Below are 27,224 nucleotides of genomic sequence, written 5' to 3'. Positions count from 1 at the left end.
AGTGATTGCAAAAGTCAATGTAGCTGTGTTCTTATTTTAGCTTACCACTGCAAATTTCTATAATTAAAATGAGAATGCAAAAGTGAAAAACAACATTTTTAGTTATTACAATTACCACATTCCAAATCTTATAAGATCAATAAGAATGTATTGAAGAGAATGCTAGGAAAAGTTTTCTTTGTATCCTAGATGACTTACCAGTCAGAAATCTATAGCTCTTTTTAACACCTTATTTTGATTTTTCAAAACAATTTTTTTTTTTTTACATTTTCTTGAATCATTTCAAGAATACAGTAAAGGTAAAAGTACAGTAAAAGTTCGAGAAAAACAGCCTTAGCAAACAGTTCATGCACTTCTTTAGGTTATTTGAGTACAAAACATTGGCAGACGTTGTAATTAATAACCACCTTTTTATTAACAGACTGTTCGAGCGGTCATTTCAGGTCTAGATATAAGACAAAGACGTTACAAAACATTCACAATACATGCAATAATGGAAGGCTTGACAGACTGTTCAAAAAATTTTCATTGACACATTATTAATTATGAGACACATTATTAATTATGAAATACTCCAGCTTTGCACAATGGAAACATCTGCAATGTTTGACTTTGAAATAGTCCTCCACCAGCTGCTAAAACTACACTGAATGAGATAAAGATTTTGCTATAAGCCGAGAGTATTACACATGTGCCAAAAATGCAATGGACAGATTATCACAAACTAACACACTCAAACATCCACAGTTTTAAAAGTTACAATATAACATGAAGCAATATTAATGTACCATTAAAAACAGTGAAGTCATCATTGCATGCCTTGGTTAGCTGTCAGTGATGCTTTATTCCAAAACCTTAAAGACTTTTGTGACCAGTTTATGCTGGCTTCCATGTTCACTATGTTAAAAAAATAAACTATAGGTGGGAAGTCATTCTCTCAGATTTAGAATCTCTCCCATTCACTCTTTGTTCATTTTATCCTTATAGTGAATTGCTTCAAAACAATATTATTATTCATTGTGACCATATATTTACTTTTTAAGATATTCAGTAAAAAAAAGGATAAATAAAAGTCAAAATTCTCAAAATTGGCCAACAGAAAATGGATATTCAAAATTTATGATTTTAATAAGATTTTAATATTGCCCCAAACTATATTATTTCAGCTAACTGCTGAAGGCACAACAAGGTGATTAGTGGTAATAAATCACAGTATACAATTTCAATACTTACAGTATCCCATGAATGAAGAATCACAATAATGTGGATCAAGTGCTAAGACAAACTAGAAGACAAATATTTTGTCACCAGTGTTCCACAGTGGTCTGTCAGTAAAAGTGGTTTTCTTTCACCTGCACACCTGTACTGTACTTCAGGCTATCATCCCTGAGGCACAAAATTGCAGTAAGTGGCATAAGCAAGGTAAGAAACAACTTAAAGTTCTGAAATCAGACAAAAGTTTTGCTAATATCTTGTAATTTTAACTTTTAGTTAAATACGTGTATTACCACACTTTTCACCAAATTTAAATGTAAGGATTTGTTCATAAGTTATCTATTTGGAATCTTAGGTTGACAAAATGTGTAAAACCATGTTACACCGACTGTATATAAACACCGTGTGCTACAAATGGCCCGTGTATGTTCAGAACCAGCAGTAGGTGCAGAGAACCAGGTGATGTTTCCTCTAAGTAGGACATAGTGGTAAGACTGGGCAGCAGCCTGTTTATCTCTGAACAGCTTTGATGACCCACTCTGCTGTAGGGTTCAGCTGGAAGAGGTCTTTCATATATGTTTCCCCATCTAGACATCTCTCCTCTTAGAGGGGAGCCACACAGACACAGAGAAACATTTAACAAATTACTATAATATATTATAGTTACTACACTTTAAAGGATTTTAGAAACACAGCAGGAAGTACATTTTCACGCTTTCTGGGCTGTTTGCGCATTAGCAGAAGACAATTTAAACTCTAAAATTCCTTTTCAGTAGAACTCAGACTTACTGATATTTCCGCCAATCTCATAGAGACACAGCTCTTCTTGTTTAACTGCCACTGAACTGTATGAAGAAAGACAAAGAGTTAGGCAGAAATACAGTAAGAGAGTTTGGTGATATGATAAGAGAATAGGCCTTATACGGTCAAGGCAAATGCTGTTTATTGTGTATTGGTGCTGTATGTATACAAATTACCTGTCTTGGCTGAGGAAGCGTGTTAATACATCAGCAGCCTGCAACTCGTCAGTAAGCTGAACTGCCATAGAAACTTTGCTGAACTGAGGCGCTTGGACTCTAATAAATCCCTGTGAACTCTCCTGGTTGCCAAGACAGAAAGAAAGAAAGAGAGAAAGAGAAATATGCAGTCAATCACACAGCCATAAACACTTCACAAAAATGGGATCATCATCCTAAACACATTCTTCTTTTTAATAAACGCCAACTGGTTTTATAAACCAGATCTTTAAAAAGTATGTGTAATGTGTGTTAAGTAAGCAAAGTTACAATCTCTCATTAGGCTGCCACATTTTTTCAGAAGGTGATTAGTTAAAATACTGCAGCTCTCTTACAGCAGGATAACCATGAAATTAAATCCTACCTCAGGGATAGCTTTATCTGCTGGCTTGTCAGTGGTTATCTTCTTCAGCAGCTTTCTTACAGCTCTTTCTCTATTTTGTTTTCTGTGACTTTCCATGTTTTGTTGTCTGACCTGGGTCACAATGAACTTGGGGATCTGGAGACAAAACACACAAAAAACTGAGATTGAATGCACTGTAACATCCTCTGTGCTCAATGAAAAAAATTACCTGGTAATTCTGTGAGTATCTATGCTTAATAAGGTGCACTAAGAATATGTGGTTTGACATTGACCAAAAAAAAAATTATAGTTTGTTTATAGTGGTGATTTGTCAAGCTGATTTGTCTATCCAATCCTTACTGTCCATAGAAGATCTTGATATCTAATCAGCAGCCGGACGATGTTGGCTGTGCTGGTTGCCATGGAGAACTCCTGTTGTTCTGTAACCTTGGAGCGGAAGCCTTTAAACACGAAGATGTTGGGTGCCATGACAACAGAGACGTTGTTGAGACTCATTTTATTTTTTGCCTGATGGTCAATCACATTTTGGAAAAACTCCACTAATGCCTGCAAACCAAAATTTTGATTAGCAATAAACACCCTCAGGAATTTCTCAATCATTTACTGAAGTGAAAATATTGCATCTTTCAAACGAAATATAACTCTACCTTCAAAGTATCCCGATTGGCCTCAGGCAGTAAAAGCACCAGCAGGTTCAAAGCCTGCAACTGTTGCTTCTTTGTGGGAAGCTCTGTAAACACATACAGAGAAGCTTAGTACAAGTTTTCCAGTTCATTGACTCATATTTGGGGCTATATAGCAAAATACATCACGATCACATGGTATACTGACTGTTGACAGCAATAAATGCGTTGAGGTACTCCACAGTCAGTAATGGATGAGGTAACTCCCTGATGAACAGCTTCAAAAGGCTAGCAGCATCGTGCTGTTTCAGCTGTTGCCATGGAAACATCCCATCATAGAAACAGGACTCAAGCTCCTGGCACAGTGACTGGATATGGGACAGACAGAGAAATCTTATAAACAGTGACTCTCAATAACTGGTTGTGTCCGTGGTGGTGGCAGTTAAACACCAACCTTTACTCTAGTGGCTGCTCCTGGGATCCGTAGCAGCCCTTCTGTGTCTAATCCTTCCTCCTCGATATGAGTAATAAGCTTGAAAAAGAAAGGAAGATTGAGCTTAAGATAGTAACCACTGCAGCACAGTGCTAGTGAATTGTGAGGATCACATGGAAAAAAAAAATAACTGGAAAACTCATTGATCCAGTCGTTGATACAGTGCTGCTATTACAAATGTTCTTGTATGATTTCCTCTCATCACAGCTGTAATGTTGACTTGACAATGGAATTGGCTGGTGTGCTCACCCTTTGCAGTATAAATGGCACTTTGGTCCCAGGAGCCCGCCTCTGGTCCTGATCCAATAAAGTGGCAAGGGGAACACAGAACAGACCACTTTCTGCATACACACATACACACATACAATGAGTAAAAGACACCGTCTCCATAAGGCAAATTACACATGTTGGGTATGTAATTTCACGTACTCATTTTTGTTGTTTCTAGTGTCACATATCGCTGTTTGTTTGTGTGCAATTGCATTTAAAAGTTGTTTTTGTTTGTGTCTGTGTTAATTTTATGTTGTGTGAGTATGTGTGTGTACCTTTGGTCTTCACTTTGACAGCTTTGTGTGCCTTAAGGTCTATGCCAGCTGTGTCAAACAAAGCAGTCATTTCCACAAGCACCAGTCTACGCACCTGACAGAACATTTAACAAAAAAATATATACAAATACTGGTGTTAAATATTGGCCTTTAAAAACAGCTGCACTACCTTGTCCCTCATTAGGAAGTTTGTCTTTTAATCATTATTAGCATAAACTAAACACATACTATATATGCACACATCTACAAATCAGCTAAAATCACATATATTTATCAATACATTTAGCTTACATACCTTTTTCATATCCAAAGGAGACAGATCTCCTATTCTGGTTTGACCTGTTTTGTCTCGGAGCAGCTTAAAGTTCTACAGAATAAGAGCAAAGACAAAGGGAGAAAGAAGGATGCTGCTGAATACAGGAAAAGCATTAAAAGTAAGCACACTTTGTGACTGTAATTGTATTTATATTGCATGCTGAATATGCACTGAGAATTGACTGAGACCACATGAAAAGATACGTAACTGGGAAATGTCTGTCATACCAGCTTGAACCACTAGATGTCCCTACAGACCAGCAGTCAAAAAGCTCCCACACAAATACCCAACTTGTATGCAATACACATCATCTAGTCTGTACACATACTGCTTTTGCATTACAAGTTCAAATTGTTGAAAAAAAAAACAATGCAATAAAACAGCACAAATGAACCATTACCTAAACCCTATTCAACACAGTATGAGTACAATAAAGCATAATAATAATAAAGCATAATGTAAAACATCAGGCAAACATAAAATGTGCTACTTGTATAACCAATTTACCGTAGTTATATTACATTCAGATGCAACATACACCATGTTGTCACATCTGCCTTGACCATAAAAGTAAAAACCATCCTGTGCCTTTAGCTGTCTTTAAATCCGTGACCCATGTGAACGAATGAGTTATCAATGCAAGCTCTAATATAACCCTGCGATAAAGAATGACCACAAAAGCATGAGAAAGTTGTTTTGTATAGGTTTTGATTTAAACCCATACTATCAGTTCACCCTTTTTCACTGTAACTTCAACAAAGAATCTTCTTCATGTAGAGACATGTTCCAGCTATAAGTACAGAAATACATTTCTAAAGGAAGTGAATGGACATATGGTCTTTGTGTATGTGACTCACTGGTAGTTTGTCATCAGGTGAGTTATGGCTGGTCATGAACTTTTGATGGTTGTCCTTGTAAGTGAGTGCCTGCTCTGAAAATGCCACTTCAACATTCAGTTCCGTCTCCGTTTCTGTCCACACACACGCAAATGCACATGCACACGCACGCACAGAAAAAAAGTCATAAAAATAGGACCACACAAATGCTCTATGACATATGTGTTTATCTAAGTAAAGTGCAGTCGTACATACACTGAGACAGACAGTCAAGTGTGTTTAAATTTAGTTTAATCCCACAGTGCTTTAGTCAAAGTAGGAAGAGGAAGAAAAAAAGAAGGGCTTCCTGCTTTTACCGTTTGATTGAAAACTCCCCTTATGAATGAACTAGCCATAACCTGATGTGTGCATCCATTTCATAGAGATGCACAGTAGAGTAAAATATATTTATGTATTTATGAACCATTCTCTTTTTGTTTAGATGGAATAAATTGTCACAGTTATAGAGCTTTGTGAGCTATAACAGGCAGTTATGAAAGTGCTGTTGTGCTACATCGTTAATATTTAATATATGCACATGTACAATACTGTATGTATGTAGTTGTAACAGTTGCTAGGCCGAAGATTATTTGGGCCACAGTTCGCCACCCTTCCCCATGCTGACTCAGATTTCATGTCTGTATGTGTCTGTGGGGGTACTGCACACATACCAGCTGGAGTGACATCCTTCTGCCCATTCTCACTTCCTCCTTTGAATTTACTGGGCTCCTCATCCTGAAGAACACAGCACAACACAAAGACAAATCACCCACAAGTGTACATGACACAGTGCAATGTTCAACAAGTCACAAATCCACCATAACTCCCCCTCCAAGTGCATTTTTTCATGTTACATATTATCCTGTCTGTTAATTAGTGGACAAACTCTGTGGCAACAAAAAGAAAATACAAGACCTGCCTTAAAAACAACATACTCTTCTTACTGGAATAGCATGGAACACTTACCTAAGAGTAATCCTATGTCTATCAAAATCCTCCCTTATGTTTCCTAATTGTCAGTTTGAGTTATTTAAACCTGATTTTGCTTTCTAAAAATGAATTTGGTGGTACTTGGAAACGACTGTAGTTATTCATGTCTGTAAACAAGTAACAAATAAATACAGTCTTAGCACAGTTGTGACTACTTCCTTTTTTGGAAAGGAAAATGTGTCACTCGTGTGTTGCGGTGGAAACTGCATTCACAACTAAGAAAACTGGAAGAGATCATGAAGGAAAAACAGCAGTTTTTCAAGCAAAATAATTGTTTACGATATTACAACATTCAGCAAAACGTCATGTTGCTTATAATCACTGCATTTTCTAGTATTTCTGAGAGACAAAACCTTTATAGATTAATTACTACATAAAATATTTTTTGGTATTTGACACATATCCATATAAAAACTATTTCATAATGAGGACATGTATTCAACAATACACAGATATAAGTATTTGATAAATGAAGAAGCTGAGCACATGAAATAACGAAAGTCCTTTTACTTTCTAATAAACACCCTCAGACAACATAATTACGTCTTCAAATGTGCAACCTAACCTGTACAGGTGGTCTGAATATATCCCTAACGTCAGGAACATGTTGCCGGTTGCGCCGCCGTAGCAACGTCTGCTGTAGTGATGTCACACGGCGTTCTACGGCCGCCGCTTGAGTTCTCGTCAGAGTGGACAGGAACACTGCGCTGTCTTCTTCCTGTCAGCCAGTCAGTCAGTCAGCATTATTTTTCAGTCACTTCGTATAACATCCATCTGATATATTTTAAATTTGTTTATTTATCTTTATAACTGCTTTTAACAATATATGCTAATTCACAGAGCTGAACTGTAAATATGAAACTGATAAAGTATGACTCAACTTGGACTCATGTCTCACTGATTAAATAAAGGATAAATGATTGACACCTGATCCTGGTCAGCTGCCAGTGAATCATCACACAGCCGTGCTAGCCCCGCCTCTGCAAGCCACGCCTCCTCCTGCTCTCCTTCTTAAAGAGAAAACCACAGAGACATTGTTAGAAAGGGGGAACGAGGCATCCTTTTATATTTAGTTCTTGAGGTGATATATATACTTGAACAATTCTAGAGGTGCAGGAAAGGGAAAGGAGTGACCCCAGGCAGAACTGGACACACATACAGGAAGAGTGTGTTTGCTTCAGAGAATAATACTGTTCATTATCAGGCTGAGACTCTCAGACGTACACACAAGAATTCCACTTCTCGTGTTCACGGCCACATGAAGCCAGTCAGCGAGTTAGAGCTTGCGGTATTTTTTTATGTTTTGATAACCAGGCTACTCTACTGCTAAATACACTCTACAATTTGAAACACGGTTTTAACATTTGTCAAACAAATGTAAATGTCTTTCTTCCTTCTTCTAGTTCTGTTAAACTGGCTGATTCTCGGTCTTATTTCTACTGTTGTATTCTTATTTTTTCATTACTTATTTCATTACTCAAAAGGATGTGATCACATTCTGCTACTGTACATCACTACAGTATCTCTCCTCTAAAAAACAATACTAAAAATGTCTATGTGCACTTACAGCAGATATGAGAAAAATGGTGGCGGTTTATCTCGCTTTAAGGTTCATCTGTATCTCACTGTCTCTACCTTCAGGAATTTTCTGCTGCTCCTCCTCTTGAAGTTCCCCTTCTCCTCCACCTTCTCCCTTTCCTGCTTCTCCTCCTGAGTGCGTGATATTCTCCACCTCCTTCCAGTAGTCTTCCATTTGCAACTCCAACTCCAGAGAGTCCTGCAAGATGTGCAGAAAAACAAAAATGGGGACTCCCTGCATTTTTGTTCATCAATTTAAAAATGCTTTTACAGTCTTGGCCAGAGACGGACAAAACTGAATAAAAGGACAAAACTCAGAACTAATCTGAACAAGCTTCAAAAGAAGCGATAACCAGGCTGGATAATTGCTTTCAGATGACACACATGCAAACGCACACACAACCAAAATGTAAAAAGAATTCAGATTTCTCCAGATCTCTGCTTTTACCCAAAAAAATCATTACATTTCTAAAAGGTCAATGCAGAGTCTCTGTGCTGGTGACTCATTGCCAGGAAAATTATCAGAGAAACACGCAAAACTAATTTATAGCAGGAGGGATGTATGCTTGCCAACCAAACCCCCTGTAAAAACACAACCATTTTAGATTGCTGATTTAAATATTTAAAGAAGGTATTTATATTTATATTATTGATATATAAGTCGGTGTAATGGCAGAAAAGATGTACAGACAATATCAAACGTTAAACATCTTTGATATACATAAGAATGTGCTACCATGTACATTGTACATGTCCTCATCAAGTGACCTCCAGGAAAGAGTGGAGAGATACCAATGTACCGCTTTCCATAATTCACAGCCTACCTGAGAGTTACAGCGCTGACATGCAGGTCGTGATCTGGACCTGAAGTTGGGACTGTGCCTGAGGCTGGAGTTAGGCTTAGGGCTGGAGGAGAACTGCGACCTGTGGGAAGCGGCAGAGCTTGGATTTTGCACTGACAATGCTTCAGCGCTGCGGGATCTGGTGTGATTGCTAGTGGTGGCAGGCCCACATCTGTCTTCATGTTGTGTGTTTTGAGTCTGTTGAACGGTGTAGTGGCCTGTTCTGCTGCTACAAGAAAGACAGAGACAGAAAAGTCAGAGTGTTAGAAAGACACCCCTGGTGATCTAGCATAACCCTTGCTAGTAAGCACTGAAAGTTGGCCGACGTGTCCAATCAAAATCTCTCATCTTGATAAAAGTCAAAGTAGAGTGATACTTGTTCAAAGCTGTTTCACAGTGGCAGAGCTGTGAACTTTGCTCTTTGTTTACCAGTGATATTATGACAGATATCTCATAGCAGCTGCCATCAGCAAAACCCCCTTCTGCTACAAACTACAAATGGAAAGTCAGAGAAATGTTCGCATTTGCTGTGTTGTAAAAAGTGTGTATGCAGTGATATTTCTAAAAGTAGGTTTTGTCTTTACTTCACTTCTGTCAGCCTTGTGCCTTTAACACCAAGACACATGACTCAGACAGACAGAAGCTGACTCTAGCTACAGTCGTGCCAGCAGCATGTAGAATTTCCAGCTACTCCACTAATGATAAAAACATCAGCAGGCAGTACCACTAGCAGCTTGGACTTTGTCAACTCAACACCGTCAACTCATCACTGCATACAGCATACTCATGCAGTTTTAGCCCACAGTTGCAAATACAGCCTGGGCCATTAGTGCTAATTATGGTTAGGATGATCTCACAAATGCTGTGTAGGTACTCATGACTGATATTATGTGCTACTACAGTTTTTTCAGAATGACACAGCTGCCCTTCAGTGCTGCTTTAACATCTGTTCTAATTCATACTGCGTTTGTTCACAAGTTTACAAACACCCAAACACAGCATTCAGCAGGAGTGGAGTACTGCTACTATTTTGTTGTATAAATATCTGAATTATGTGATAATGCATGTGCTCATATGACATATGTGCTCATTTTCAGTTCTACTGATGTTTCATAAAATATCCTTGGTTGTTTTCCTTCCATTTAAAGCTACTGAGGAACATATGTCAAAAGCGTTACCTATAAAATCTATATTTGTCAGTGGGAGCTGTGAAAAGCTGAGTCCTCACACAGAAAAAACACAAATGGATGTCAGTACCTTGGTGAGGGCAAAGCTTCAAGACCCTGCATGTTGATTTGATAGTATCTTACTGAAAGGAAAGCAAACTGTACAAGTATGAAAGGAACAGCTGTGGCAAAATAAGCCAATAGTCAGAAATACCATAAAGAATAAAGGTAAAAAGTTGGTAATATAGCCCATTTGAATCAGCTTTAAACAGAGGCTATTATAAAAACATCTGACATTTTATTAACCCAACAGTGATTAGATTAAGATCCATCTTTACAAATAGTCCAGATCTCCTTCTGTTCTCAATCAGTCCATATTTTTACAAAGTTGCATTATTTATTAACCCCTACTCTGATTGGATAGAGGAGGGGCCACACATTCACCACAACCAATGGGAACAGAATTTGCCCAATTAACAATGCATATTCTCTTATGCTGCAGCTGCACCTACTCTACTCTGCGTAATGTTGGCCACTGAAAAAGAGTCTGATCCCCTCTGAAGGGGAAGAACCTGTTTCAGACTTCGACAGGATGTTTTATTATGGCAGGACCACAGACAGTGTACTGTAATTCTCTAGCTGAGTAATGAAAAGAAACAATGTTTACAGCTGTTTTTTATTAAGCTTGTGGAGTAGTTTGATGTTTAGAGGTGTTTAAAGGTAGGTGTTTAAAGTTCACTTCAAACTTCCTGCCCTGCTCCTTATCTGGCTGTTATGCAAACTCCTACTGTCTACAGAGGTTCTGAATCCTCTGTGCCTTTCTGGATGCCCACTCAGCACAGCTCTGGACATGGGTGGGCTTATCCTCGCATATCCCCTGTGTGACATCAAAGTGGGAGCAGCTTGAACACTGCTCGCTCTCCATGCAGGAGATTCAAACTTAAAAATAACCTATAAACACTGCAGAGATAGAGCTCAGCACTTTACCAGCCCATCAGGCCACTGTGCTAATTCACCCTAAATCGCATTTGAATGTTTTCTATCATACCAGTTTTTAAGTGTATTAACATGAACAAACAACATTGTAGTTGTGCCAAACACGGCTACATGAATGGCCAAGTCACTGGGAAACTGGTGCACTTCAGATAAAACTAAACAAACAAAAACAGAAAAACATGATGCTTAAAATACGTATTTAGTTTCCAAATATGGCATCTAACCCCAAGGAACTGGAAAGTCAGACTAAACAGTGTGGAGTTTATATTCATTAATTTGGAATTATCAGCAGAATATTACCATGAGTTGTCCTGCTGAGGCCACATACCACAGCACACTTCCTGCCACACACACACACACACACACTTCATATTAACAGAGCCATAAATAACACCAGAACATCTACACAATCAGTTTTATCTGGTTTTAACAAAGACCATAAAGTATTTTACCAGCAACTGACCACCTCTCCTTCCTTCCTTCCTCCTTTTCTTTCTTACTCTTCTCCCCCCCTCTTCTTCCTGTCAAAGTCTTCCTCCCCCTCCTTTCCTTCCCCTAAGACAGGGACATGTAGTCTCTTCTTCCCCTCTCTTTGCTACTCTGCATTCTCTCCCCTGCTTTCATCCGTTTTCCTCCGTTTGTTCCTGAATGGGGGGTGAAATGGGGAAGCACACTATTGTGACTCTATTGCACTTATTGTACACTCAGTTCGAGAAACCAAAGATTCAAGATCTTATTAGTGGATTACTCATCTCCCTTTAAAACTATTCAGTTTCAGCTTAGTACCTTATTTATCTATCAATATAGTGGTAACATGTATTCATCCCTTCTTTCAGACTTTCTCCCAAGAAAATTTAGTCCAGCACAAACATGCTGTTAGAATAATATTAATGTCAGTCTGACACATGCTCACTGCCTTGAAAATCTTGGTAACTGCAATATTTTCCTAACATTTGGCGAAAATGCCCTTTTTTTTTTTTGATATTCTAGAGAAGATGTGTTTACTTTGGAAGTAGATTTAAAGCTGGCAGACAAACATGAGAACTCACTGGATGAGGATAATCATTAACCTTTATCCAGAGGTACATTATTAACAAATATGGTTAGACTAAACCATAAATTAGAGGTTTACACACACACACACACACACACACACACACACATTAGTCTATCTGTGTTGGTAGGTCAAATTAGTGAAGATCTTAGTGTTTTATTTGTCAATTCAGCTACAATGTAATTGTTCAGAGACTGATATTTGTGGTTTTAAGTGATTATCGTGAAATTTAGAGATTTTAAATTCTGGTGCAACCAACACCTGAATTATCTGACTGGCAAAGACACTCCATCCTCATTTTCCATTTCCCGACGAACCTATGATGCAACAAAACATATTTACAACCTTGTTTAAACTGAAGCTTTGCAGCTTCCAAGTAGCTGTCCAAATAAGACTCACGTTTGGTTAACAACTCAGCTAACCTGTGATTCTCAGAATCATCTCAGAATTTTGACGTTTCTGAATTCCAATTAATAAAATGTGAAAGTTAAGATCATAATAAACACATCACTTAAATTTGCATAAAATGTTGCTTTTGACTTTGCTCTTTCACAGACACACTCCCACTGTAGCGTGTGTTCTGCCCTTGTGAGTAAAACAAACACTTTATTACCAACACGCACAAATGACCTTAAGGAAAACAGCACTGCAGCTGTGAATGTGGTTGTTCTACTCTTTGTACCTTTATCACCACAGCTCTTATCAGATGCTATGTTTCTGTGTGTGTTTGATTGGGGGGGGCAGGCACTAAAACTAAATCCCATAGTATATATGGCAAACAGGAATAAAAGAAAACTGTATCAGCCAGTAAAGCAGTTCAGCGCTGCTGAGATTAATCAGCTACAGAGTTTTTGTTTTATACTTGAAGCAAATTAATTCTGACATTAAATTAATAAATAGTTTTAAGTGCCAAGTCTCAGTTCTGCCTTGAGTTTTGTGTGTGAGATATTGACTATGGTATCATTCTTCTCATCGAATTCACCAAGAAAGCAAATAGTAAAGTTCCTTTAAAGTTTCTGCCCAGATTCCAGCCAATAGTCAAATTAGTTGAGATATATTTTATAGTTTGGTAGCTGAAGAATAAATAGTGAACAATGGACAGCTGAGGAACCAATACAACAAGAGGGAAGAGGATGAGAAGATTGTGTGTGTTTGTGTGTGTGTGTGTGTGTGTGTGTGGGCTGTTCCCATTCACATCAATAGGTGCCAGCTGCCCTCTGTGGAGATAGAGGCTGCCTCTGTTCACCCACCCACATCAGTGACCCACTGGCTGCATAAATCAGCTCCCTTGGGTTGTGATGGACCTACATTATATAATCTGGTCTTGTGTTTGTGCTGGTGCCAGCTGGTGCAGCTGCCAGTTTGTCTTTGTCAATCTGTCCATCCCTCTTTATTGGGCCTGTCCATTTCTCAAGATTACCCCAATTTGTATGTGTCAAGTTATTCTTTCACAATAGTCTGTTGTGATTCTCGCTCATCCTGACAGGTACCAGATGTAACCTGGGAGTAAGCAACAGAGTACAGCTGTGTGATTGCTAATTTTTATTACCAAAATTTCACTTGATGTGTTTTTGTAGCTGTCTGTGCTTATCTGATGCTCGGTTCCCTTTTCACAACTTGCCTTCCTTTCTGCAGATGTTGCTTCCTGCACAGCATTGTGTTGCTCCTGGCAATCATCGTCAATTCATGTGAATCATTTGAGTGTTTTTCCAAATCACACTACAAATTCTCCCAGCAGACACGTAATCTAAAGCTCCCTAGGTCGGATGTCCACTGCTGGTAATGTACCAGGCGATTTCTGTCTGTCTATCTGTCTGTCTGTGTCACTCTGTCTCCCATTTCCTGACTAGAGGAAACAATGACCACAAAACTAAGACTTCAAGTCAACCTAGACAGCACACAGATGCACTGTGGGAGGTGAGACAAAGGCAAGCTGTAACGTGATGCTGTTTTTGAGCTAGCCGGACAGGCCATCTGGAGCACACACATGCACATAGTAGGCCTACATCTTCTAAATATACACACACTTACACAGATACGGTGGCAGGTATGTCCATCTGGACACCAGCTGGATTTGTTTTTTCACTTTTACTAAACTCTGGGTTGTTAACAGCAGTTTGCTGATGTAAACATGTACAGGACACACACACATCCACACACAGCCAGCACTGAGTGTACAGTCATTTCCACATGAGCTTAGTTCCTATTTGGCATTTCCTCTCTCACAGCATCTTTGGACTCAAAATTAGTCTGACAAGAAGGTTATTGTGGTTTAAACAATAAGTCATAAACAAAAGCAGCTTTAACAAGCTTAGCTTCCTTCAATTCAAACATTAAATTGTGGCTTTATGTGGGAATATAGATGGAGGGACGCAAAAACAAAATACTGAAATACTGAAACCAGTGAATCTTATGTTGCCCATTAGAGTTTCAGAAACAGTGGCACTGACCTCTTCTAGCTTAAGTTCTTCACAAGCTTCTTAAATGTGATTATTTGCTGCTTTGTCTCTTGTTTACATTGTAATAAACTGAACAGTATTTTGAGGGGTTGGAGGGTTGTGAAAATGTTAGATTGGGCTTTGATAACTTGATACATTTTGGTATGATACATTTTTCAATGATGTTTCCATTAAGTCACATTAGGCTAAATCAAACGCCTGCATGTGTTGTACCTGACACTGTTTGTTGTCATTTAAGGTTGTAGAATGGTGAAAAACCAACTCTTCATAATTTCCTAGGACCTAAGGCAGCATCTGCATATTGCTTTGTTTTTTGTCTAAAAGCCCAAAGATACTTAATTTACAGCCTGAACCTGTGATTATTTAGGCTGGAATCATAAAATGATTACAGCTTTACATAACCCAGAGTCCAGCAATAACACAGATTTGACTATGTTATCACAACCCACAGGAACTATATTTTTGCTCTAGAAGCTATTATTATCAGACCTATACAGTGCTGTGGAAGAGTTCAGAGCGAGACTGGCTGCCTCACAAATCGAGGTCAAGGTTAACTTGCTGATTAGAAATGTGCTAAAGGAGAAACCTAACCCTGGGCCAAGGGTGGAGTTACCCCCATGGTCACAATAAAGTTTCTTGGCTGAATGCAGTGCGGCTCCTGCACAGTTAACGGATTATCTGACTACAGTACACAAATTACATCATATGTCCGAGTTAAGAAAAGGGGAAACTCACATTAGCTCTGTTACCATTTGCTCACTCCTCACTCACACACATGCGCACAGACACATGCACACACGCTGACTTTTACTCGCTGCTGCCCTTAGGTTGAACTGGTGCAATAGCAACTACACTCATCTGTCCCACCTGGGCAGGTTGGACTGGTGGTCCTGGCCTGGCGGACAGCTGGGAGTCCACGGTGCGGTTTTCGGCAACAGTTCCAAGTTGCTGTGGTAACCCGTTAAAACCACTCCCTGGGATTCCTGCTGCTGCTGCTGCTGCGGCTGCAGCCGGCTCATGTTTCCTCCTTTTCTTCTTTCCTCTGCCTTCCACAGACTGACAGAGGACGTGTCTGTCCACTTGGGGCTCAGTTTCTGTTTCTATCCGTCTATTCCTCCCATCGCTGGACTCCCATGATGACGACTCATCCTGACACCAAGCTGCCCTCGGTTCGCCTCTCCTGTTCTCGTCTTTCTCTACAACTTGTCGGAGTGTGTCCGGCTGAGCCAGGACAGGGGCTGGATTACAGATCCACCCCAGCATACGGATTGGCTGAAAGCGCAGATCCTAAAATTCATAGTTGATGGCGCCCCCCGCAGTTTGTGCAACAATGTGCACCACCGTAGGATGGTGTTTCCATGACTTACCAACAGAAATAAATTTAGGTTAATTTTTTTTATTTATCAAAGGAGATGCAAACTTTTGATTTGGTTTAATACAACATTAGACAGTATAATAAAACTTTATTGACACACTTGTGAAATTCACAAGCTGCCCAGGAAAATGCAAAGTAAGAGCATATAAGTAACATATGAGCATCAAAACAGTCCAAAATGGCCTAAACTAAGTGCTATTGTTACCAGCTGCATCATTACAGCCATGATCACAAGGAAATTCTTGTGCAATTATATCATATTCACTGATGTGAAAAGATGAGCCTTTCTACAGTATGCAAGGTGTACTTTTACTTTTAGTACTTTTTTAGCTGATACTTTTTATTTTTGAATGAAGGACATTTACTTGTAACAGAACATTTCTACACTGAGGTACTGATACTTCAATAAAGGATCTGAGCACTTTGTCCACCTATGGACACATTTTTGCTTTTAGACGTGACATGAAACAGTGAATAGGAATTTAATATTGTTTAAAAGAAGTTCCAGTAAATTTGCAGCAATCCTAGCTGTCTTTATGCACATTGTCTAACATCTTCAACATACAGCCCAAAACAAGCAAGGATGTTGGTAGGCTCAGCCAATGTTGATGAATGGCCAAATGAATCCAAATGATCGTGCATTTCATTGGCTGGAAACCAAACTAAAGACATAAATCTCCCAAAACAAGCAGGAATTGATATAATGTCAGTACAGGGTTTGTGGAGCATCACCCCAAAATGTTTTGCTTGGTCTGGGAGTCCTGGACATCAGAGACTGACAGGCTGTTTTATTGAGCAATATTTGAACAAGAACATTTCTTTATTCGCACAATTTTCACATTCCTAAAGCATTGTGTTTCTTTGACTTAGGTTCTGGTGTTTCCAATTTCTCTCAGTTAACTTAGTTTACATCTCACAGCAATAAGCAAAAAGGCACAATCCAAACATTTCTACATGGGAATAATTAGAAAATGACAACTTCATTTAAAATGAAACACAGTCTGAGGCTTCTGATTTTGAAACAAAGTCTGTAAAACTACACAAATGTGATAACAAAACTGGGTCTATGAGAGCAGTCATTACCACACATACAAATCAAAGTAATTCCGTCTGGCATTCCAGGCTCATTCTCTTTCACATTTCCCTTACCTGAGATGAAGGTAATACATAAGTCTGGAGACCATTTTGTCCCTGAAAACCATCCCACGTAGACTGTAGCCTACTGGCCATGTGCTGGTAGATGATAGTAAAACATACACACTGTGTCAAGTGGATTATCCAAGGAGGTCAATTAGATTTTTCTGCTCGTCCATCTGCCCTTCCCCACTTCTGATTCGGTCATTCCACCCTCACCCACCTACTTTTCCTCCTCACTAAATACCTCAATCCTCCTCCTAACTTTCCTTATATCTTTTATTTCCTCCTTTCTTCTCACCCTTCACTTTGTTTCATGATACACCCACCATGGCCCCCTCTTTCTGCCCACTTTACCAAACCTGTGCACCTTGGAGAGGTTGTTGCAATTTACCAACATGTTTGTATAGATAAGTAATAGCTCAAAGCAAAACACTCAGATCGCAAACACTTGCTGAATTTCCAATTTTCGTGTATAATGATGAAAAACTGTTAGGGAGACACATTGCTCATATATGCCCCCTCGTGTCTGTTGTTACACACAAGTAGTGGCCATTACACCAGGTCTTTGCATGCGTGGCCAAGTGTTAGTGTTGCTTCATTACACTTAGCTCCGCTGCACCTCAGTTCCTCTCTCTGGACTCCCCCCACCCCATCTGTTGCTAATTAGATTAAACGTCAACATACACTCAATCAGAAGTTCTACCTCTGCACCACACACATCTTACATGGCCTAAGCATGTAAGAGATAATAAAGTCCATGTAAATGTTAAAAATGCAGCCAAAATAACGTAATGTGATGTGATGATCATACCATCCAATATTTCTGCCAAAAACTATCAGTATACCCTCTTGAGCCCTAGCTTATTCATTTATGTCCTCTGTAGTGGAGTCCTTCTGTGCTCAATAGAGCACAGTGATAGCTCATGTGTTTGGGTGGGATGAGGGGAACTGTGTTTTCCTGCTGAGACAAACTGGAGCAAAATGCACTTTTTCTCAGGATATATTAATACAAAACATGCATTCCAGTGACACAAGCTGAGATTGATCTAAAAGAAAAGGCAGCCCTATATCAACAGCATAACTCAGCATGTTTGACTTTGGAGCTCGGCTCAAATGACAATACTTTTAAAAAACACAGCCAGTTTTTTGTTTTTACAATCCATCCACATCAAGGATCTTAACAGTGAAAATCCTTTATTTTATTATCAGCTCATAAGTGATCATACCAAGAATAACACTTTGTCACTCCAGTACAAACAGCACTTATTAGGATCAATTATTGCAAATCTATGAAACATTCTCCCACTCAGGATCCTCTCCCACTATTCGTGTATTGTTCTTCCATTAATATTGAGCTACAGTATTTCAGGGAAAAACAAATTCTTTAATTGTTAGTATAAGCAAGCATCTGTTGAATTTGAGGAACTTCTTTCTTATTGTAAGAAAATTAATAAATGTTTACAATATCATTCAGGACATGCAAAATTTATCAGTACTGAAGAGAAATGTGTTGCCGAACCTTGATGTTTGCTCTTACTCCATCTGAAACACAATACCTCAGTTCATCAGGTTTCTTAGGTAATGATATTTAAATCTTTTTCTTTCTGATTATTAGCTAAATTATCATATATTTTTTAACTATGAACACCTTATTTTATATCTTAATAGGCATAAATAATGCTATGTAAACTTACTGACCAGGATTTCTTACAGTTTATTCCCCTCATAGTTACATCTTCACAGAGCCATGCCAGTCTCGAAACATCTTTGAGTACATGTCCTTCTGCTTGTCCAAGCTGTTTTTATAGCATCTGGAAAATTCAATGATTTGCAAAAAACATGTTAGCTTGTGGCTAGCGATCCATTTTCTACAAACCCCCAAATATATAACACAACAAGAGGATGTAAAGACAAGTGCACTAAATTGAAGCCAGAACCTTAAACGATAATTTACTACTCTACCAATTGCTGTATGAGTAAGTTTAATGTAGTACTGAACTATTATTAGTTTTGTAGTCTTGTGAACATATTTGGGGATAATACTGAATGTGCTGACTTACATTGCCACTTTCCTCAGAAGGCTGTTTATGTCAGTGTCAAAGGGCTTCTTTGCCTGGGCTGTTATGAGGCAACTCTGGGCGCTCTCATATTCATGCAGCTCAAGGTAAGCCTAATACAAATGACATCAGTGTCAATAATTACATTATGAATGGAGAGTGACAAAGAGCTGGAAGATAACAAGCAAAAAAAGGGTCAAAATTAATGTGACACAGAAACAACAATTTTCTTTTTGCTGCATTACATAAATGCTCTTTAGACTCTTGAACATTTATTTAAGCATTTCCATGATGTCACCTCTTTTTCAAACTTCTGTGGCAACTTTTTTTTTTGTTGTTTCAAGGACCCTGTCAGTACTTTTATCTGATTTTTTAAAAAACTAAAATTTTCTCGTCCAACCTGTCCGCAGCGGAAAAGTGCCTTTGTGTTGGCGGAGTCTATCTCCAAGGCGTTGTTGCCATATTTCAGGGCTTTGTGGGGGCTGTCCAGACGGAGCTCGGTTAGAGAAAGGTTCAGATAGAGAGGAAGCAAAGCTGTCTTGATCCTTTCCTTCCCTGCATCACTCTGACTTTCCCTGTTTCTCAACAGCATCATTGCCTTTTGGCCAAGCAGAGAATATACAACCCACATTTGAATTGTTAACAGTACACATGTGAACAGATGCATTGTGCCTACAAAAACCAATGGTATTAAACATAATGGATTAATGAGCATCTAAATAAAAAGCAGCATTTTCACAGCAAACATTATGATTTACCTGTTTGTAGCGATCTTTGGCATTGTCATAACGGCTCTGGTTGAAGCAACGGTTGCCAAAGCTGCGTAGTGTGTTGACAACTTCCAGAAGTGTAGACAGAGGAACAGTGTTCTGCTCTACCTGAACACAAAAAAGACAAGAGGAATGTGGGGCAGCACTAGTGATAAACAGAAAACCACCAAAGACAGTTCGATATGTGTTTGACCTTACGTTAACACTTCTTACTTTTCCTTAATTGCACTTAGAAAAGCAGTTTAGTTTATTGCTTTGGAAAACATCTGATGTTGTCAAGTGATGAAATTATATCTTAGGGCTCCGACTGCGACACCTGCAGCCTACCTACCGGACTCAGTGCAATAAAGTCGTCCACTTGTCCCGAGTCAAGGAAATCGATGATATGAACTTCATAGAGAACCACAGCATTAGCAGGAATGAACGGAGGACAACCCATGTCACCATACGCGTACTGGGGTTGGAATAGGAAACGACAGAATTCCCCTTTCTGCATGGTCAGCAGACCCAGCTCCAGTCCAGCCAGTGTCACATCTGTTTGAGATAGAAGATGTCTAGAGCCCATTCTGTAGGCCCCTAATTAATTATCTTGCTATAACCTAGAGCTGAAACTATTACTTTCATTATTGCTTAAACTGTTGATAATTTTGTTTTAATATATTGTTTAGCCTAAGAAACATAAGATAAATTGTGGAAATGTTTCAATGCACTGCCCATAACATCATCAAAGGTTGTGTTTTGCATTATCAAAAGTAACAAAATAGAATAGTAAAACAAAAGCTACACAAGAAATTTCTGACCTCTCCCTAACTTCATCATCCGCGGGTGTTTGAGGTTTGTGTTGGTTTCAAAAGGCTGGTCAGAATATTCCAGGAAACCAGAATAATGCACTGCATGAAACAAAGAGTAAGGAGACATTATGCTTTAACAATCAATCTATTATTCAACAAAGAATACTTGTCTGGAGGCTTTAAAAAGAAAACTGCTCTACTTAATACTGAAGCATTTTGGGGCACAGGTGGGCCCTCTCCAGGCTGGACCACCTCCTTCAGGATCCCACCATCTCCCAAGACATCATCCATCTGGTGGGTCAGCTGTTCAAACGGACTCTACAACAGCCAAAAAACAAGCCAAACTATTTTTATAATCAAATCAATGACGAGTAAAGTTGCATTTAAACTCATAAGCGTTAACCAGCGTCTTGTTCATCTTTGTTTTGTCTTTTCCTTATTTGTTCTCAAAACATTTAGTTGGAATTGAATGTTCGTTCTGTCCACGCAACAGCAAAACTTGGTTCCACTTTTAAACAAATTAAAATCTATAGTGTCACCTAAATGTTAAAGGGTGTGAAAAAGCGCTACCGCAGCCCCCGGTTAAGACCTGTAGTTGTGGTTAAGCAAAAATCCTTATCTGATTGTAAAAATAATGCTGAACACAGCACCACACCTGTGGAATATGAATATGTTTCTAAGAACAGCTGAGATGAAGCAAACGTAAACGTCACCTGCTAACACGCTGTTAGCCGAGGCTGGCTAACGTTAGCGTTAGCTGGCGTTAAACAAGTCAACTTACAGGATGATTCATCCTCAGTCGCTCGTCAGTGTTTATTATCCTCCGGATTCTGGATGTAAATCCGTTTGCTGACATTTGGCTGCTGAATAAAGTCACTCCTACAAGTAGAAATGTGTATTTTAGTGAGGATAAAGTTCTACTTCACGCTAAACCCGGTTGCTAAATTGGTTTTAGCTGTGCGGTCAGGTGACCTCCAGACTCAACCGGGAGCTGCCGAATATTTGCTAGTTTCCCTTTTTTACATGTTGGACATTCAAACTAACAACAATAAATTCCAATATTAACTTCAAAATATTCAACTGGGCTCCAGGGAATAATAATAAGCATTTTCCATATTTGGACACTTTACACAGATCACCCAATTGGTGATGGTTATGGTAATATTTAACTTTAGTTAACAAATCAATATATAATGAAATTATGTAGACGTACATTTTGGAGTGAACCTGGAGATCCAATACAGAAATGAACACACTGACACACTCATAATCAAACCACTGCTTTTGCAAGAATTTAATGTAGATCAAATACATTTTTAATTTATATATACAGCCAGCATTAAAATAATTATTTGTGGGGAAGATGTAATCTTTTCAGAGCACCAAAACAAACAAACAACAAGCAACACGCTTACAGTCATATTTACAGAGGTACAGTATTTCTGGTTACAGAGGATTTGGATTTGCTTCTGACCACATGCAGCACAGGTGTTTTTTTCTTTTGACAAATCTGCTATGAAACACATTTCAAACATTATTACTGGCTACTAAAAATATCTGACTTATTGTAAATATATCAGTTATTGTATTTACTTTAAATACAATATCTTACAGGTGTCATTTCATTTATTACCTTTAGCTTAAATATACATGTTGGCATCTTTAAAGAAACAATAGAAAACAATATTCAAGCACAGTGTTTAAAAAAAAACGTTACCTAAACAAAGTTGTGCAATTTGTAAAGTACAAGGAAGGATCGAGTAGACTATTGTCTCTGGGGTTATGCTTTATTGAAAAAATGTACAGTGACAGGCAGATATTTTTAGTTAGTTGCTCATAGGAATATCAACATGAATGTAGCAGTTAAATACTTTGCAAAGTGAACAGACTGCAATGAACCTAGACCTGAGATTAACCAGTAAGCCAGTTACAGGCTTTCCTTTTTGTAGTCATTAGAAGTTCTGCAGTTCAGCTGGATAGACGAAGTTGCTTCTGAAGAGTTTATAGGCCAGGAGCTGTCCTCCAAATATCATCATCACCAGGCCTGAACCTGCACAGAGGGATTAAGTAACAAAGCACGTAGATTTAATTAAATGAAGCAACAGCAGCGGAAAGTAAATTGAAAGTGAGTTTAGTGTGCAGAGGTAAGCTAAGGAAACAGGAAGGATCTTGGACAAACAAAAGGGAGACAGAAACACCATGCAGGGTTTAGGTTTTCTGCAGACGGGACTAGAAACAAAATGAAATATAAATCTTACCCAGTGCTATCCACCAGTGCTCAGCAGAGGGGAAGTCGGACATCACTACAAAATACGACACAAATGTTCAAAGTTAAAAGACAACCGTATAAATCCATAGATCAGATCTACACAATGACACAATTAGGAGGAAAAATCGACAAATTTAGCATTTATTTATTTTACTATAAACTTTTTAAAAAATTCTTTTACTTCTGATAATGAAGAAACATTTGTACTGCACTAGTTGAATGTGCATCAAGTGTTATGTCGATAAAAAATTTGAAAACCCTTTACTCTTTTTTCCATTACCAATTCAAAGGATGTCAAACTTTGCACTCATTACAGTATCTGTAATGGGTACAATGGCTGTGTAGCCGAGTGTAATTGTGTAATGGTGATCCCATTAGCTGCTCTGCTCTATTGAACCACTTTATGTGTGTTTACCTGCTACAGTCATTGCAATGTGCAGCAGGGTGACAGTTATGGCATAATCCCAAACCCACTCCTCTACAATCCAGGCAAACACCAGGCCTCCTAAAACATAGGTCACTTCTGTGGATATGACACCAACTGAAGAAGGGAAGAAACAACACATACTGTACAAACAGTACTTAAATAATATTGTTGCCTCATCTTTTATAATCTTCTTTCACTCTCAGATTCAGCTTTTATCATATTGTATTGTTAATTGTTTGGGATGTTTAAAATACTAAAATGTTTTATTACCCTCTCTAAACTTAAAAGGACATCTGCAAATATAAAATCAATACTTACCATGTTTTTATTACTTGCTTCTTCCTTGATCTTAAGTAGCTTTAACCAGAAAAGAGCATAACATTTCCTGACTGACCACAGGACTTTATTACAGCAGATGTTTCTGACTTGCCATTGCAGTAAATCAAAAGGTGTTACTAACAACAATAATGATAATTCTGCTGTAATCAAGTGACCCAGTAAATCACAACAGTGAGACTGCAAGTTTCTATGTACAACACTGGGCCCTGAAATCAAAGCAGTTCAATCAAATTCAGCCATCAATAAATACATAGTTTCACTGCTCTTACTTGTCAGAGAAGTCAACATTTCCTGCTGCGGCCTCGAGAGTACAATCAGCCTACTAATTTGAAGTTAGTTCTCACCAGTGGCCAATTGACTCAAATAAGCAGAACTACAATGCAAGAAATGACTACATTCAAAAACTGCAAAATTACATGTTTGCATAGTTATGGAAAATGTACTTAAAGTATCAAATGAAAAAGTAGGCAACATAATGGCTCTCATCCACATTATCTAATACGATTACTGAAGGATCAATGTGTAAACAGCCCTGTCATGGCATATCCAGAACAGTTGGAGCTACTATTATGGTAACTACTTTACGCTATATGCTGTCGGGTAGTTTAATACAGTATGTAACAGTAAAAGCAATTAAACTGATTAAATGTATAAAACCTACATATGCAAAGTAACCAGTGAAGAAAAAGGTGCATTGTTTCGTGTGAAGTATCATACAATCTAATAAGTGAGATTAATAACTATAAACCTTTAGTGAGGTACAGAACAGTAGTTACATCCCTTCTACCACTGCTACAGTACTGACCCAGGTATTTGGGATTCTGCCATGATGGTTGTGTTGTGTAGTCGAATGGAGCCAGCAAGCTGTTGATCTCATGAACCCTAACAACACAAGCAGATGTTACATATTAGATGCACAAGTAATTAACTTTATTTAAGAGCAACAGGTTGTCTCTGTGTACTGTATCTGTGTATACCTGAAGAGTCCAATGCAGAGACTGACCACGATGTAGTAGAGAGAGTAGAAGCACACCATGCACATCAGCAGATTTTGAAGGACAACCTGAGGAGCAGAGAAGTCAGTTATGTTGTACCTGTAGACTGATGAAGCTCTGTGTGCGAGCAATAAGCAATAATATGTTTTAAAAATCAGCAGGTACCATAAAAAGAATTTTCTTTCCGAGGGAGAGGAACCATTAGAGACAGAATTATACTTGCCCTAGTCTATTACGGTACATTTTCTTACTGTCATTACGTTTACCTTAATTTGTTATTTCCATTTAGGTGTTTAAAAAAAATCTTAAACTCTAATCCTTAGTGTGCTAAACTTCCCAAATTAATAGTTTATTCGGGTGCTGCCATTCAGAGAGTGGCTGAGAATGTTTTTTGGCATTTTAAACATTCTCCATCAGCCATCTGGAATGTTTGCTTCAGATAAGCACAGCGATAAAAGACACATTGAAAAAATAAGACTACGAATAGCAAGGGAACCTAAACCTATAGGACAATGATTTTAAACAGACTAGAAAACTCTACATTTGAAGGTATGATGTCATCATCATTGGATGTGTTTTGTGAGTTCTGTCCTTTATTTTCTCCTGTCATTGGTGACACAGCAAGCATAAGCTCATGACAGCAGATAAGAGCAGACAGCCTTTGTCTGGTTCCTTTCCTTTCACTGATGATTAATTGCAGCCTTTCCAAGAAATAAGTTACCTGACACCTTCAGAGGCGAAGAAAAGTCCTCTTTTCTCACACTTTTTTTTGTCACCAACTGTAGGTGTAACTAAAGACATTTATAATGGGTTGTGTTCCAGTCAGGTATAGCAGTGCCAGGGCTCTGCACGCTGGCTCACTGGCAAACCTTAATGGAATGGAGTAATCTTATTACTTACAACTGTGCTTTTCCTGCTGTGACAAATCAAATGTCTGCTGCAATGACTGTGACAACGGATCAGATGATACACAACATTGGTTAAAAAATGACTATTAAGTCTTTGTTTATTATTTATCCGTAACTTTTGATAATGTTTCATTTTTGGTCTATGAAGTGCCACAAAAAGTGGCCGTTATAATTTTCCTTTTTTCCAAGGCAATATCTTTAATTGGCTTTCACCTAACAGGATGCCAAAATCTGCTATCAAACAGAATTGTGATAAACACTAACATTCGGGAGGCGGGATTAGTGAATATTTGGTGTTTAGCTGTGGCTCTACAGACAGTTGGTCCATCACTTTGCCAGACTGAAATATTTTATGCATTACCATAAAATTTTATTCTTGTTCTCAAAAAACTTGATTTTAATTTTACATTACCTGATAAATTTGGTGAGCTTTCACTTATTATTTTAACATTTCAATATGTCACATACTTTGGTTTATGAACAAATACCTGCAAATAATTCCCATCAGCCTCATTGTACTTTGTGACCAGTGCTAATTACCAAATGTGACCATGCTGACACACTAAGACGTAGAGCATTTAGCCCAAAGCCTCACTATGCCAAATTACAGAATTATCAAACCACTAACATGATGTGAAAGGATAAAATGTGTCTGATGGTGTGTCTGAAAGCAGAAAAGTGTCCTTGCCATCATCAGACTAGCACAAAACAAAAAAACCACGACTGTAGCTTCAGAGTCTTGGTAAACACTGAATTCCAATTGTCCATAAGCTGCAAAACTCATAAACTTCTACAGTAAGTTAAATTTGGATTGTGATTAGAATTATATAATTTGATTATTCTAGTAATCCATTGAATTTTACTCACTCTAATAAAAAACATGACCAACCACTGCAGTTGTGTCAATGGACAGTAGGGATGATTACTGTATAAGTACTGTTTGCCTCTATTAGAGCTGTACAAACACCTCGCTGGGCAAACTCCAAAGACAATTCCTATCTCTCTAATCTAATACATCCTACATTGTACAGAGCCCTTACCCAGGTATCACTGGGTGTAGTCTTGAGGGAGAAGGGTCCATGGCGTTTTATGAGTGTGAATCCACAACAACGACAGCAGTAGTCCAACAACATGAATGACTGCTGGTTTAAATGAGCATTGTAGGCTACATGTGTTTATCTGTGTGTGAAAGAGCATGTGGGGGGGTAAGGCAGGGAGGGCTGGATTAGGAGAAATGGGATTACTACTAAGACGTCTGAGTAAATCCCAAAAGGAATAAAGGTGAACCTACTCTAACATCAGTGTGTGTGTATATACATCTTCATCTAAAAATCTGTGAGTTTGGATTGTTAGTAAGACAAAACTTCACCTGTATTTAAGAAGATAATTGCTACATAAAATGTTAATGTAGCTTTTTGTTAGTTGCAATCTCAGAATGAGGACATGTTCCACGTGAAATCAACCAAGTGATCTCCAGACACAACATACAAACAACTAAACATGGCCTTTACATGTATTTTTTTACACATACAATCCGGTCTGGCATTCTACTTCTTTTTACCCCATTTGATTCTGTGATTCATCTCAAACTTCCACATTTGGATAAATCTGTAAGAAAGACTTG

At 38.4% G+C, this 27,224-nt stretch overlaps 3 protein-coding genes across 5 annotated transcripts; all 3 read right to left on the bottom strand.

Annotated features, from left to right (window-relative positions):
• Positions 1 to 377: 377 nt before the first annotated feature.
• arhgap18 (Rho GTPase activating protein 18) lies at positions 378 to 15,758 on the bottom strand. Of its 3 annotated transcripts, none has more exons than XM_067481579.1 (18): positions 15,400 to 15,758; positions 8,840 to 9,083; positions 8,073 to 8,214; positions 7,365 to 7,447; positions 7,003 to 7,155; positions 6,119 to 6,182; positions 5,430 to 5,542; positions 4,552 to 4,623; positions 4,257 to 4,350; positions 3,961 to 4,052; positions 3,673 to 3,750; positions 3,427 to 3,586; positions 3,243 to 3,325; positions 2,935 to 3,141; positions 2,596 to 2,730; positions 2,193 to 2,314; positions 2,005 to 2,060; positions 378 to 1,817 (listed from the first exon to the last, which is right to left on the bottom strand). In XM_067481579.1, exons 1-18 carry the CDS (start codon positions 15,549 to 15,551, stop codon positions 1,726 to 1,728), a joined length of 2,142 nt encoding a protein of 713 aa, XP_067337680.1. In that variant the 5' UTR covers positions 15,552 to 15,758; the 3' UTR covers positions 378 to 1,725. The 3 variants fall into 3 exon arrangements, with proteins under 3 accessions (XP_067337680.1, XP_067337677.1, XP_067337679.1); XM_067481576.1 differs by having other exon boundaries at positions 379 to 1,817; positions 8,840 to 9,086; positions 15,400 to 15,757; XM_067481578.1 differs by having other exon boundaries at positions 379 to 1,817; positions 7,365 to 7,444; positions 8,840 to 9,086; positions 15,400 to 15,757.
• A 3,015-nt stretch (positions 15,759 to 18,773) lies between these two features.
• On the bottom strand, positions 18,774 to 21,518 carry fkbp6 (FKBP prolyl isomerase 6). The gene is made up of 8 exons (XM_067482878.1): positions 21,444 to 21,518; positions 20,863 to 20,980; positions 20,672 to 20,761; positions 20,188 to 20,405; positions 19,860 to 19,979; positions 19,502 to 19,699; positions 19,105 to 19,214; positions 18,774 to 18,855 (listed from the first exon to the last, which is right to left on the bottom strand). Exons 1-8 carry the CDS (start codon positions 21,516 to 21,518, stop codon positions 18,774 to 18,776), a joined length of 1,011 nt encoding a protein of 336 aa, XP_067338979.1.
• A 432-nt stretch (positions 21,519 to 21,950) lies between these two features.
• tmem244 (transmembrane protein 244) lies at positions 21,951 to 26,901 on the bottom strand. The gene is made up of 6 exons (XM_067481150.1): positions 26,641 to 26,901; positions 24,675 to 24,760; positions 24,503 to 24,579; positions 23,347 to 23,472; positions 22,921 to 22,965; positions 21,951 to 22,712 (listed from the first exon to the last, which is right to left on the bottom strand). The coding sequence occupies exons 1-6, from the start codon at positions 26,731 to 26,733 to the stop codon at positions 22,615 to 22,617; spliced, it is 525 nt and encodes a 174-aa protein (XP_067337251.1). The 5' UTR covers positions 26,734 to 26,901; the 3' UTR covers positions 21,951 to 22,614.
• Positions 26,902 to 27,224: the final 323 nt, after the last annotated feature.

The sequence above is a fragment of the Channa argus genome, chromosome 17, assembly GCF_033026475.1.
Source record: "Channa argus isolate prfri chromosome 17, Channa argus male v1.0, whole genome shotgun sequence".
In the NCBI taxonomy this organism is placed as follows: Eukaryota; Metazoa; Chordata; class Actinopteri; order Anabantiformes; family Channidae; genus Channa; species Channa argus.
This window is presented reverse-complemented; position numbering and strand designations above follow the sequence as displayed.